The 16124-nt window shown below is 33.6% G+C and overlaps 1 protein-coding gene across 1 annotated transcript in view; it reads left to right on the top strand.

Annotated features, from left to right (window-relative positions):
* Nucleotides 1–15455: 15455 nt before the first annotated feature.
* The window catches only part of LOC117123608 (alpha-N-acetylneuraminide alpha-2,8-sialyltransferase-like), a gene marked incomplete in the record, with an annotated part of 16183 nt that continues 15514 nt past the window's right edge, over nt 15456–16124 (top strand). The window contains 1 exon segment of the mRNA XM_033269601.1: nt 15456–15780. Coding sequence (XP_033125492.1) covers nt 15771–15780 — 10 coding nt within the window.

The following is a 16124-nucleotide window of genomic DNA, read 5'->3' as shown; positions in this document are numbered from 1 at the left end:
TACACGTATATATACTTCTAAAAGTCGTGTATCATGCATAGGAACGTTGACGCCTGCAAGGCTCTGGTTATTTGTTTTGTTTGCAACATTCGTACAAATTACGTTATACATATTTTTGGATCATCTTTTAGTTTGACGATTACCGTATTGTGTTTATGATATGCAAGTACCTTCTTATTGTTCTTTTACATAGTATGAAATATATAACTTTATATAATTAACTTGTACTTGGTAGTTTAGTTGCTGATAAATTCATCAATGTTGGTATATTACATCAGGCATATTATTGATGTTGTTTAAAGTTGGATTTATCTGAAGAGGTATTTTATAAGAAACGATGATCGTTTAATGTTTAAACAAGGTTTTTTTTAATATGATTACTTTTAGCATAGATGTATATAAGACATAATTAACACATTTTTTATCGTTGATATTGTTTTCCAAAATTACTCTTTCGTTTTAATCTGTAAGACGATATAATAATCCTGTAGTTGGGCTCCGTTTATGTTATACCTGTAGTATTAAGTGCATGGCCCGAAATGTACCTCCTTAGTATTCACTAGAGAACAACCCATGGTTGGTTGGCAAAAGCAACGACATAGCCTTGTTTTATTTGTATTACAGCCACCTTTCAATTTGGATTGATTAATGACCCTGTTTGGTTTTGCTTTGAATTGTATGCCCTTGGATGAAGTCAAGTAAGTTGAAAGTGTTATGAATTTATTATTGTTATGAATTTATGTGTTTCTTCAACCTTGGGTCACCTAATGCATACCAAAGTGTTTACTACACTTTCCTGTTCATATATGTTCACTTGGTCATGCAGAATATGCTATTTTATCCATTTCTTTATATCAACTGTTTAATAGTTATGATAATATTTGATACCCAATGTATTGATTATTGTTTTAATGAGCCTTTTAATGGTCATTATAAGTCGACAAAAAAAAAACTTAACATGACGTTATTCATTTGTATTTTTAGTCACCAGCACGGAAGTTCAGCGACGTTCGCAATACACATCAATTGTAAATAAACTGTACCATATATATTGTACGTTGTGGACGTTGTCTCTTTTGTCTGCGTCGATTGATTACACGCGCCACCTAGCGGACGCGCAGCGTTCGTTACAGTGCGCTCTAAAAGTTTTTAGGGCTGTTCTGAGATGATAAAGTGAAAATTGCAGTAAACGCATCATAAATAATATTAGTAAGCCTAACAATAATTATATAAAACTCAAACAGTGGTGGATCCAAGAATTCAATAAAGAGGTGACCCAGAGAGGGACTTTTACAGATTGAGGAACCACCCACCTCAGCCCCACCATGGTTGGGGCTGAGGTAAGAACATTTATTATTAGGGCACCTCTAGATTGCCGGAAATTATACTTTCAGATTTTTTTTTTCCATTAAAAAAAAATTAGGGGGAGGGGGCCTTCAATCCACCACTGCTCAAACATTCTTTATCCAAAATAATCATAATCACGAAAAATGGGCGTGTAAAACCAGATCACATCCTAAAAACAAATACTCCCACCTCATCAGCAGACACTAAGACATACTCTGAGTCAGGTGTCGACTCAATAGGGACTTTTCGAAGTCACGACGGAAACGTTACACGTCATAATTTGCATACTTAGCTCCGCCCACTTCAAAGTGCGCATGCGTAACTACACTGACAATTGGAGTTTAATGTTCATACCCAGGAAGGGCGCAATTTGTTTTGAAAGGTGGAGTTGGGGTGGGGGACATTTCGTGAGTCGACACCCACCTCAGACCCACCATGGTTGGGTCTGAGGTGCGAAAATTTGAGGAAATAGTGCAGTACCTCTAGATGACCAGAAAATGACATTTTTTTTTGTAAAATTCATCATCATCACATCACCGTTATATACAATGCCGTAGCCAGGATTTTCAAACAGTACCGTATCCGTAATATCATTGTGGACCCACTTTAGGCGTAAATTCCAATAATGTGGACCCATTCTAAAAAGTTGACCCATTTTACGCAAAATATGAGAAATCTGAACCCATTTTTCAAAAACAGGACTCATTTTGTGCTAAAACAACATAATTTAGACCTATTTTTTTTTGTGTGTGTGTGTGTGTGTGTGTGTGTGTGTGTGTGTACCGCTATAAAACACTGTAAGAAAATCATCATTTTATCATGTACTCTTTCACATTGGGGAGGGGGGTAGGTTAGCAAAAAGGGTATGTTTTGTACTCTCGTGAAAATGATGAAAATAATACCTAAGTTAAATGATTTAAAGTTTTCTTTTTATTTTGAATGAAAAATAAATGCGATCGTTAAAAAAATGATTCCCCCATCATTAATGGGACAGGCCCACGTCATGCTTGGCTGATTAGTTTTGATTTACATTTCGCAAGTCTGGTGCCATACGCAGCAAAAGTCCGTTTCTAGTGTTGTTGTCAAATGCACTTCATAACCAGGCTGTTTTTTTATTTACGTTTTGGAATAGAATTTAGAGAGGGTGTTTGATCAAGTCAGACCTACGTTTTGAATTTGAATTACATTTTAAAGAAATTAGAACTACATTTTGAAAAATTTGAACTTCATTTTGGGAAACTAGATCTACGTTTTGAGAAATTTACGCCTACGTTTTGATAAATTAGACATTGAATTTTGCAATCACATTTTGATTTTAACATGGACTTTTGCTGCGTATGGCACCCCATATTTATACGCTTCCAGCAGAGCAGTTGTGCTAATAAAACGTTTGATTTTAACCCATTAAATATTTTTATAATGAACAGTGTTCCCCTGATTAGATTTTTTCGGGCTTTTGGTATGTTATTATTTGTATATTTCAGGAATGGATTCCGTAAAATATTTATGTTAAAATTACTTCTGTGTTCATTATAATTTTGTCTAAAGATTGACTGGTTCGACTATAAAGCTAAGTCAGTGTAAAACTGAAAAATACTCAGATTTTGGATTCATTTTTCGAATAGTTAACCCTCGTTAACCCTAAAATGACTTAGTTTATTATAATCCTTAATCACTTATTAATTAATATCTGTTAAAATTAGAATTGGCGAATTTTGGCCAATTTATGAAAATTGAAGTTGAAATATACTATACTGTACTTTTATAGGTCATGTAAATGTTCCATTAAATTCGAAACTTTTCTTGGAGGAAAATATTAATATGTTTGATATTTTATGAGAGATAAATATATCAGCTTCAAAAGAGAAAAGATTGCGCAGCCATAGTGATTGACAGTATGTAGTGCGCATTGAGAAAAGAAGGTGCTCTCCATTTCGTCATTTTTGGTCAACTATGCCTGCTGAAAATTTGATGGCGGGGAACACATGGGACTTCAAAGGCATCGCGCAAACGTTCTTTACGCGCTGCGGCAACTTTGATCTTGGTTCATTTGCATAGCGCTGCGTGCGCGTGGCTTTGCCGAGTGATCTCCTTCTCAATAATACCTCCATGGTACTACGAAGTCACGGTCATACACAAGTTTACATGAGCGCAATAAAAAAAAATCTCACAATATACTTTTATTTGGGACTAAATACACCGAGTTTCAAAATTCTAATTCTAATTAAAAGTAAAACTTGTTTATGACCTTGACCTTGTAGTATCATGCACGCGCACAAGAAAAGAAAATCTCACATTCGTTGATTTGTAAATATGTACGACGTAACACAGTAAGTCACCGAGTTGGAAAATTATAATACAAATTATTAGTAAAACTTGTATATGACCTTGACCTTTTAGTATTAGTCATCCATTATACAGTATATATAATATCCATTAAAATTTATAACATAGTTGATTGAAACAAGTTATTACAAAGTGCGACAGCTTGATTATTACAAAGTGTGACAACAGTTATTACAAAGTGCGACAGGTTATTACAAAGTGTGACAGATTTGTTACAAAGTGCGACAGATTTTACAAAGTGCGACGATTATTACAAAGTGCGACAGTACATCGTGTACAAAATAGTTAAACAAATTTTAATGTATGTTCGAAAGTATTTGTAGTGCATCGTTCTGTGCTACGAAGCTTAAATAAATTACCTAAATGAATAAAATAGCCTTGAATAAATTGAAAGAATACTAAACTGTTCCATGACTTGTTGAAAAAAGATTTGTAAAACAATCCTCTTGCCATCTGGCAGTGAAAGGAATCAGAAACTATGTACATTGCGGTTGAGTACATGTTAAGAAACTAGTCGTGATTATTGAAACTAAATAAATATTGACGTCAATAGAACAATCATCGGCACGATTTTCAGCGATGTAGAACGAAATCGTATTGATGAAGTGTATTCACACAAAATGTCATTGATTCAAATCGTGTTCAAAATAGTTAAATAACTTTAAAGAATCAATGCATTATAGTTTTATATCGTATTGATGAAGTATATTCACACAACGTCATTCAAATCTTGTACAATAGGCCTATAGTTGAACAACTTTAAAGAATCAGACAACGTGCTTGTCGACATTACAATTACTTTAGAAATATATTTTCAAAAGTAATTTTGTAGAGCATAGCACCATAGTACGGACTCCCGAAGAATGTTATTTCTTTTCTGTGTATTTATTTTCGAAAGAAAGCTCCGGCCATTTTTCTCTCCTTCATCAACTTTACTGAGTGTACAAGGCTGGCTGTTGCAAGTTGTACCGTATACTGTACAATATAAGGTAGTATAATACATACTCCAAGTATCGAAAACCTCGAAGCAGCACTGCTTTTACACCACGTTATTCTCAGTTTTGATGTTACCTTTTACGTAAGATGGGTGTCGGGCCGTTAAAAAAATGGTGTTTTCTAGCCAAAGTTGCTTGTCGGGCCGCACGTAGGCCTATAGAAGAGGTTATTCGCACGGTACCGTGCGAATTAGGAATAAGAACTTATTAGCACGGTATGACAGCCGTTACGTCATGAAACCTTAAATGCTGATTGGCTAGGTCTACCGTGCGAATAAGACACATAAGAGCTTTCGCACGGCACCATGCGAATTGTCGAAAAAAACTCTTATTCGGACTATTAGAATGTTGTCGATTGAAATAATGTATAATTATAAATTATTTCACAGCATACCGTATGAGTTGGGCACAGCACAGACAGTCGATTCGATAACCCTAACTGAAGTGCAATTTTAGGTCCTAGCTTAGCATTGTGTCTGTATACCTTTTACTCTTTTTTAGGCTATTCTAGAGAAATTGCCATGAGAAAAGCCTTTGTGGAGTATGTACTCTGGTGGTATAGTTTTTATTTGGTGGCTTGGTATAGGTTTTAATTTGGTGGCTTGGTTTTATTTGGAGAAATTGTCGGAAAATTAAGAGTCCCAAAGCTATCATATCACTTTATCGTTCCTTAGTTTCCTCACTGTCGTATTGTTTCTGAAAATAGAAACATTATCTTTTTTAACAGTTTTAAATATTTTCGATCTCTCGTGTTAAAGTGTATCTAGTTTTAAGCTGACCTTGTTACTGTGTCTTGTTTCTTGATTCTTTGTTCTTGGTGGGGTTGGTGGGGTTGAATTGTCTTGCTTGTTTTTCTATATTTTTAAAGATTATACTATATTTTTTATGTCCATCCTGTAAATGGCGATTTTTCGCTGTTGGTTTGGAAATAAATAAATAAATAAAATATATAGTCCCCTATCTAGGGCCTAGTAGTGGTATTGATTTTTGTCCATTCAAAAAATATTAAATGGGGAAACAAAAGAAAATTAATTACTTAGCACCAATCATGATGGGAATTGGAACCGAGGAGGATGAGAGGATGCCAAACTGATGCAAAATTACTCGATGTTATGTGCAGTTTTAATAGGGTTTTAATTTTGTGGGCTGCTCGTGCTGCACTTAGCCCACCTGTAGACTCACACATCTCTAAAAGTCTCTCCTAATCCGTCCCTACCATACATCCTGGATCCGCCACCGAATACTGTACTGGAAAATAAGATTTATATTGATGTACATTCCTCACTGTTTTTTGGACCTTTTCCAATGTGTGGGAGTGTTTTCGAAATGCTACTGGATACATTGATTGTAGTAGGCCTAATATACACAAACCACATAGCGCTCAGAGACCATGGGAGCTGTGATAATTGTCGAAAGATTGTTGTATGTACAGTACTCTACAACAAGGTTATTTTCGTCCTGAAATTTCTTTAAAGTAATCCACAAATTATCATGTAGTCACCAAATGCCTGACCGACCATCACTGACATCAGGTTTTCATGGCTGCTTTTGTGATTGTGAACAACCAGAAGCCAAAAAATATATTTAATATCCCAGAAGGTGTAAAACAAGGATGTCCGATGTCTCCCATTCTTTTTACGATGTATATCAATGAACTAAATAAACTAATCAAAAGCCGAAATCTTGGGGTCGAAATTTTTAATGTAAAAATTGGTAGCCTCTTTTGGGCGGACGATGTAATTTTGATTGGTAATAGTGAAAACGACTTAGAATTATTATTGAATGCTGCAAGTGATTTCGCCCAAAAATGGAAGATGGCTTTTAACTACGATAAGTCGTCTGTCTTTATAACAGGACAGCGTATTAACAAATACAGGATATGGAATCTTGGTGATAAATACATAAAAGAAACCAATAATTATAAATATCTAAGTGTGGTTATCTCTAGATTTGTATTAGATAACTACCATATTGATGAAGTCATCAAAAAAGGGAATAAAATAATTGCCTATATAAGATCAATAATTAAGAAACAAGAAGATTTTGATAGAATTTTTTTATGGTGACCTACTTTGGAAGACAATCGGTCTTCCCACAATCAACTATGCATGTAGTGTCTGGTTTACCAACAGTAAAACATCCATTGACCGTATTGAAAACCTTCAATACCAAATGGCGAGATTTTTACTAAAATCCCCAAGAAATGTTGTATAAGGAGGCCCTTTATGGTGATCTAGAATGGAATTCTGTAGAATGTAGACGTTTTTTTTTTTAGATATACTAATAAGGGTAAAATTTTAAATTGATTGGTTTTGTTTTTGTTATGCTATTTATCCTTTTGTTGTTTTTGAACTGTCTTTTGCTTTCCATGTTTATATTTTATATTGTTAATGGGTGCACCATCTAAGTGATGGGTGCCACTGATCTAAAAGTGAACACAATAAATCGTATCGTATCGTACCGTGAGAATAATGTATTATTTACTATTTGCACGGTAGAAAATGTTTGTATGATAGGATCTGAAAAGGTATTTCGGTTCAATTAGGTATTCTTGTAACAAATTACGTAAGTATCTCGTAAAATATTTAGGTCATTGAACCCTTTGAGACGATACCGTGTTAAATATAGTTAATTCACGATGTACCGTGCGAATTGGGAATAAGAACTTATTCGCACGGTATGACAGCCGTTACGTCATGAAACCTTAAATGCTGATTGGCTAGGTCTACCGTGCGAATAAGACTCATAAGAGCTTATTCGCACAGTCTACCGTGCGAATAACCACTTCGATAGGGTTTTTAATTCATTTTTGCGAGCCGCAAAAATCGCTGTCTGACCAGGGAGTTGTTATTTAATAATGGGAAAAGGAGCTGTGATTTAACTTAGCTACGGTATGGTTATCGACAGCTCTACGATTTACACTTATTTCACTACTTTTTCAGAAACTATCTTGTGTCTAATTGAGTAGGGAATATTGTTTAACGTGCAATGTTCAATTACCAGAGATTAGAAGCTCTACATTTTGACCTGAGAACCACTACAAGAGTTTACCTGAAACGACCATGTCTAGGCCTGTCGGACTTCTAAAATGGCGAATAAGGCCAATACTAGCAGTAGCACTACGTCAACCAATAAGGCTAAGCACCTACACAATCAAGTAGGCCTAAGCCCTACAAAAGTTGATGACGTAATTGCTAACACCTACACTGCTAGCGGTCACAATAGAAATTACGTAACAGAAGAACAAAAGGATCCAACCTTTTCACGTGTGAAACCCATTTTCTTCAAAGACGATGACGTCAGAGAGAAAAATGATGATTACTTAACCGAAGAAACGATCTATTTCTCTCTGTGTGAAGTTATAAGTGGTGATAACCTCATAGGGATACAGAAAGTTAAGAACCTATGGAGGATATATATCAACAATCACGAAGATAGAGTTAAAGTGTTATCAACCGGACTCAATCTTAATGGAAGGAACACAACAATATATGACGTAAATCCGTACATACCCGTCAACAAAGGTACTCGTGTTCTAATAAAAGATGTGCCGATCTCCGTTCATAACGACGAAATCAATCTATGTCTAAAGAAATTTGGTTGTAAAATTATAGGAAGCATTCAGTGCGTAAAATTTCGTATCAACGGCAAACTATCAAGATTCGTTAACGGCGATAGATCCGTCATCGTGGAAGACTTTAAAGGCAGTCTGCCACGCTTCAGTATGATAAACGGCTTTCGAGCAAGACTTTTCCACAAAGACCAAGTGGACATTAACAGATGCTTTCAGTGTAATGAATCTGGTCACAAAATAAATGCGTGTCCGAAAAAAATGCCGTTTAAATGCTACAGATGCGGGGAAAATGGTCATATTGCTAAGTTCTGCAGAGAAACCCTACAACCTGAGAGTGATGTTAATTGCTCTACAGCTCTTGCCGATTCGTCCATTAACACACCTTCAGGCGAAACAAGTGATAAAGATAAGGATGAAGAAGATGATTTCAGTGCTGATACACTCTTTCGACAGACACCTGGGGAAAAGTTTATCCAAAAAATGTGGAAAAACATTGTTGAGAAAGGAAACCAAAGGAAAACAAGTCGATCAATCCGGTAGATTTATCCTATTAAACATTGATATTGAAGATATTAAATATACATTAGTAAATATCTATGCACCCAACGATAGCAAACACGAAGCTCCTTTTTTAGAAACATGCAAAAGCATATCCAACAATTTTGCGACACACACTATATAACAACAATATATGACGTAAATCCGTACATACCCGTCAACAAAGGTACTCGTGTTCTAATAAAAGATGTGCCGATCTCCGTTCATAACGACGAAATCAATCTATGTCTAAAGAAATTTGGTTGTAAAATTATAGGAAGCATTCAGTGCGTAAAATTTCGTATCAACGGCAAACTATCAAGATTCGTTAACGGCGATAGATCCGTCATCGTGGAAGACTTTAAAGGCAGTCTGCCACGCTTCAGTATGATAAACGGCTTTCGAGCAAGACTTTTCCACAAAGACCAAGTGGACATTAACAGATGCTTTCAGTGTAATGAATCTGGTCACAAAATAAATGCGTGTCCGAAAAAAATGCCGTTTAAATGCCACAGATGCAGGAAAAATGGTCATATTGCTAAGTTCTGCAGAGAAAACCTACAACCTGAGAGTGATGTTAATTGCTCTACAGCTCTTGCCGATTCGTCCATTAACACACCTTCAGGCGAAACAAGTGATAAAGATAAGGATGAAGAAGATGATTTCAGTGCTGATACACTCTTTCGACAGACACCTGGGGAAAAGTTTATCCAAAAAATGTGGAAAAACATTGTTGAGAAAGGAAACCAAAGGAAAACAAGTCGATCAATCCGGTAGATTTATCCTATTAAACATTGATATTGAAGATATTAAATATACATTAGTAAATATCTATGCACCCAACGATAGCAAAACACGAAGCTCCTTTTTTAGAAACATGCAAAAGCATATCCAACAATTTTGCGACACACACTATATAATAATTGGAGGCGATATGAATTGTATTCAAGACAATTTGTATGATCAGAAAGGTAGCAAAATGAAAATAGATAACTCTGTATTCACTGTTAAAAACTTCATGAATAAGTCTAAATTATTAGATAATTGGAGAATTCATAACAAAAAGAAAATTCAATTTACATGGCGAAGAAAATCCTCAAACCTCTTTAAAAGGTTAGATTATTGGTTTGTGTCAGAGAGTTTACATGATGTAGGCAATATAATCTCATGTGATATCAGACCCGCTGTTTTAACTGATCATCAAGGTGTCTCGATTAAAATAAACCTTATAGAAGAAAAACGTGGTCCAGGAGTTTGGAAATTAAACTCCGACTGTCTGAATGACACATATTTTATTAGTAAAATTAATGGGATTATTGACGACTGTGAACGAAAAATGAATTTTCTTAACTCAATTGATAAATGGGAATTAATCAAAACCAAGATAAAAGAATATGCAATTAGCTACGGTAAAACAAAAACGAAAAATAAAAATAGAAAAAAAGAAAATTTACAAAAAGAAATTAAGCAACTAAACAATATCCTTATTGATAGGCACGGTGATGAAAAGGTAGATTTCGAAATTAGCCAAAAAACGAAAGAACTCGAGAAAATATATGAAGCCAAATGTGCTCAAGTACGATCGAGAATTAAATGGATAGAAGAAGGGGAAACAAATTCAAAATATTTCCTGGGACTTGAAAAAAATAATGGCAGAAAAAAACAAATTAAAAAAATAAGGAGGTCAGACGGAACATATGCTAAAAAAACCAAAGACATTTTGTCCGAAGAAGTAAAATACTTTGAGAAATTATATGCAAATCAAAACGTCAATGTGATGGAAGTTCATGAATATTTAAATTTAACACAAGCCAATAAACTAACGACTGATGAACAACAGTTTTGCGAAGGCAATTTATCCCTTACTGAATGCGAAAATGCAATACAAAAAATGAAATGTAACAAAGCACCAGGTACAGATGGCTTAACAATGGAATTTTATCAATTATTCTGGCCAAAAATAGGTTCGTTAGTATGTAATGCCCTGAACTGCTGTTTAGAAATGGGTACACTGTCAAACTCTCAACGCCGAGGGATGATAAACCTAGTTTTTTAAAAAGGCGAGCATGCAGATCTGAATAATTGGAGGCCGATAACCCTCCTAAACGTAGATTATAAAATTGCCGCCTTCGTTTTAACAAAAAGACTACAAAAAGTAATTAAAAAAATAGTTAGTAATGACCAAAAAGGTTACATTGGAGGTCGCTTTGGCGGCGAAAATGTCAGATTAATCGAAGATTTGATTGAATATATGGATACTAACAGTTTAACAGGAGCACTGATTAGCTTAGATTTCAGCAAAGCTTTTAACACTGTTAACAGAGATTTCTTGATTAGTACCTTGCACTATTTTAATTTTGGCCCATCTTTTATTAAATGGGTAAAGGTTTTGTACTGCGAAACAGAATGCATTATTATAAACAATGGGTGGCGCTCAAATACTTTTAAAATGCACCGCGGAATTAGGCAAGGCTGTCCCTTATCTGCCCTCCTATTTATTATGGTAGCAGAAATAATGTCTATAAGAATACGGAGTGATAAAACAATTAAAGGCATAATGCTGCCAAGTCTTGAAGGTACACGCGTTAATGAAGTTAAAATCTCTCAACTTGCCGATGACACGGTTTTGTTCATTAATGATGAAAATAGTATACGGAAGAGCCTTGATAAGTTTATTGAATTTGGAAAAGTTTCTGGGTTAAAACTAAACAAAGAAAAAACGAACGCCATGTGGCTTGGACGCTGGAAAAATAGAAACGATTGTTTATTCAATATCAATTGGATCCCAAGTGCTTTTAAAATCCTCGGTATATATGTTGGCCACGACCAAGATATATGTTACGAAAAGAATTGGCATGATAAAATTGAATCGTTACAATTGGTAATAAATTCATGGAGAAAGAGAAATTTGACTTTATTTGGAAAAATCTTTTTTATTTTTTAAAAAACACTTGGGCTAGCAAAACTTCTTTTACAATTCAAGTATTATTGAAACACCTGAAAGTGTCATAAAACAAGTAGATAGTATTGTATTTGATTTTTTATGGGATAAGACAACAGAAAAGATTAAGAGATTAACTCTTATCAGTGAATATGATAACGGCGGTATAAAAGCGCCAGATTTTAGATCCCAAGTCCAATCACTAAAAATAGCTTGGGTTAAGCGTTTATTTCATGAGGAAATATCCAAATGGAAGTACTTGCCGTCAATGTATTTTAATAGATTTGCCCCGAGAACAGTATTTGATGATATGTCTCATATACACCACTACAAAGGAACATCCCACAAAGATATACCGTGTTTCTATTCTTCAATAATTAATGCTTTAGTTAATTTCAATAAGTGCATAACAAAGCAACCAACATGCTATGAAGAAATATTGAACAACCGATTTGGGGAAACAAGTTGATCTTGTATAATGGTTTGTCATTATTATACAGAAACTGGGTTATATCCGGTATACGAAAAATGAAAAACATAGTGGTCGCCAACAGATTTATCAAATCAACCGAGTTATTTGATTTGTTAGATATAAAATCAAATTGGATATCAGAATTTGCCAGTGTACTGGAAACAATTCCACAAAAATGGAAATGTATTATTTTTTCACAAAAAGAAAACGTAAAGGAAAAAAAGGTAAAAAAAAAAAACAATTGGTGCAATATGAAAAGTATGCAAATATACAAGTGTTTTATAACAAACAAATGCTTAGCACCTACAAAGTGCCAAACCAAATGGCAAAATTATTTTAATACTGAAATAAATTGGTTATTAACCTGGACATAGAAGGTAAAAAATATTAAGGAAAACAAGCTTAGACAAATAAATTTTAAATTATTACACAATATTGTTCCTACTAGGAAAAGGCTGTGTACTTGGAAAATTTTAAATTCCAACATTTGTAAACAATGTACTGTAATGTTATTGAAGATGATGCGCATCTTTTTTATGATTGTACAGATCAATGGAATTTTATAAATAATATTAGTCTATCAAAATATGGCATTGAAGCCAATTTTAAAAATATTGTCCTCGGAACAGGAAACGTATATGTTGACCATTTATTTTCAATAGCTCTATTCAGTAGGCCTATATATAAAGCTAATGTCCTAAAACATCTAAATAAATGGAATTATAGTTCAATCCATCAGCTTTTTATCATAGAAAAAAATGTTAGAAAATACTTAAAAGTCTTTAATTAAGAATAGCTGGTGTTATAGTTATGCTTTACTATTATGTAATGATTTATATGGCAATACATATGTAATTTTGAATGGGTACTGTAATGTACGTGTCTCAATCGAGGTCATATGATGAATTATAAATGTGATGAATAAAAGTGGGAAGACCCCACAAAAGAGAAAAAAACAAATCCCAACCGCAAATTGTTTTAACGTAGGATAGTTTGGTAAAATCTCATGAATTATTCATAAATATCCATATTTTTATTTGTTTTAATACGGGAATACTTAATGTAGTTAACATGTCATGGTATTTATTTAATACTAGCGCCTCAAGTGCATATTATAATTTCATTATTCATTGATGCGTCTATTGCATTGACTGTAGAAGCAGGGTAGTGTTAAAATTTGCATGAGGATCCTCCGTCATACCGTAATTAATTTTCAAAAGACATGGTAATCAGGTAACATAAGCGGTAGCCCGGTCATTTCGGTCGCGCTTTGTTTCAGTCGCGCCTCACTTCTCAGTCGCGCCTTATTTCGGTCGCGGTTTATTTCGAACAAATATATGGAGCGCCGAAGGAGTTGAGAAAACGCAAAATTTAATATGCCTAGGCCCTATATATTATTATAATTAGTTCACAGTCGGTTTATCATAGGCCTAAGTATTTTTTTAATTTCCCTTTTTCTATCTTTCTACTAACAAACATTTTTTATCTTTCTACTAACATATTCTCTTTCTTTCATTTAAGGTGATATATTCATGATTGAAACATGATCTTATGATTGAAACAATGGAATTTAGTATGTGCTTCATGCTATTCTTTTTGTTGCGTTCATATACTACCGTATACTTTAATAATTATAGTCAATAAAATGTATCTTTGATTTTAGTTGAATTGAATGTTGTTACCATCTGAAATCTATTTCATAATTTAGTTAAAACAATAATCATTACAATATTTATTCCGATCTTTTTATACAATAAATTTATTTATTTTTCTTGCAGCTTCCCGGTTTGGATAAAACATACCGAGAGAATTGAAGGAAACACAATTAAAGAAATAAACGAATAATACACACATTATCATTCTTCACCTGAAATCTTTACTTTTCTTTGATACTAGTTAATAAATAATATGCCTATATACACATACATATATATATATTTATACATATATAAGATTATATATAATTTATACATATTTATTTACATTACACATGTCATATAATAAATATATATTTTACTATCCATTTATTTTTGTATTTTATAAACATGATCAGCAGCCAGTCCAGACGATTCGTTTCATGAAGTAGGTGAACACACGTAAAGTGGTGAACTGCACTCCAGCGCACGTGTTTGTACCTAAAATAGCTAGTCGTCTATTTTAGCATGTGACCTACTTTGCAGTAATGTATCAAAAATAGAATTAAAAGAAACAAGCAATCATAAACCTTGTGTCAGCTTCCCCTTAAAAGTACCATGGGAATCAATTTGTGGAAACGTTTCTTTTCACAATTATACTCCAGTTATGTAACTAAAGAAATAGGCCTAGCAAGTTGAGATTTTCTCGGGCTTATAAATATAAAAGAAGCATGAAACGGCTTTTAAATGTATAGCATGCAATTGTAAATGTATTGATAATTTTATATGGAAAATATAAATAAGAAAATACATATTTCCTTTACAATATTATTATAAACATGATCAGAACATTTATGGTAAATGGAAACGTAACAGACAAGAAAAAAAATCTATTTACTATACTTATTCCATAGATCTTTAATTGATTCAAGCATTAATAATAAAAATTATATCAATATATATATCGCAACAAACAATTAAAAAAAAAGTATCTCAAACTCGGTCAACTTCGTAACATCTGTGTTGTTTCTGTGAAAAAAAGAAAAATAGCACCAAGTGATAGAGTAACATAGTAACAATAATCAACGTTAATACTAATAAAAATAATTGTTAATAAACTAATTTTACAGTAATTTAAATAACAAGTTGGCTGGTTTTTCCTGATAAAAAGTTTGATTTTTATAAATAATATCATATTAAAAAACAATACTGTATTAAGAGAATACCAATTCATTTTATTTGCTGTATTTGTTATGTAGTAGGAAGCGTAGGATCGATAACAAAACGAAAATAAAAACCGTCCGATAAAAGAGTTAAATGGTACTAGGAATGCAACAAACTAGAAAATAACCTATAAATACCATAATATTAATTGAAATTTAGTTTAGTAATAATAGTATTAATTTTATTTGCCTTTAAGTAGCCTATGTTGTTACTTAGTAGAAAGACAACAAAAAATAAATAAAAGAAAAGTATGATAAACCGATTGACGAACTTACAATGATAATTAGGCCTAGTTATATTAAATTTAGCGTTTTCGCAACTCCATTGGCGCTTCATATATTTGTTGAAAACAAACCGAAATGGAGCGCGACCAAAGTAGCGCGACCAAAGTGAGGCGCGACCGAAACGTTCTGTATTCGGGTATAAGACGTGGTAACAAAAACAGGCTTTCTTCTATTTAGTGTGTAGGCCTACATTAGAATTTCCATGGAAGAATTTGGTTACCGATTTCACACGTAAGGAAAACTATACTGCAAGATTATAGGCCTATATTTCTGTTGATATATGTTTGTTTGGCGGTTTTAAAAAACCCGGCGAGACTGGATAGTGTTAGTTGTACAACATGGACAACAGCCGCCTGAGTAGTTACAATTGAAGGACTTGCGACACGAACTGGCTCTACGATAGGCACATAAAAGCAATGCTTTTTGGTCAGTAACTCTACATTTTATTGTTGTTAGTTAACTTCAAAACAAACGATTTATATTAGCTACACGCGAGTTTAGATTTCCTTTTATACATGGTTGGTTCAAATTGGTGGATGTTTTTCTTATTGATTTTTTTCTTTAGGAATCCTTATACTGTACACCCTGACGTGTTGTTCCAAACCTATACATACTAACGTGTCACTGTAGTGTATCGAAGCCTATGGTGAATTTAAGGCGTTCAGAGCCAAAAATCCGTTTACTATATAATGTATGTATAGTATGTATGTGTGTGTATGTATAGGCCCAATGTATGTGCGTATGTATGTATGTAGACCTAGATATGATAT

The sequence above is a fragment of the Anneissia japonica genome, unplaced genomic scaffold (assembly GCF_011630105.1).
Source record: "Anneissia japonica isolate Jap-2015-1 unplaced genomic scaffold, ASM1163010v1 scaffold287714_len2871179_cov188, whole genome shotgun sequence".
Taxonomy (NCBI): Eukaryota; Metazoa; Echinodermata; class Crinoidea; order Comatulida; family Comatulidae; genus Anneissia; species Anneissia japonica.
This window is presented reverse-complemented; position numbering and strand designations above follow the sequence as displayed.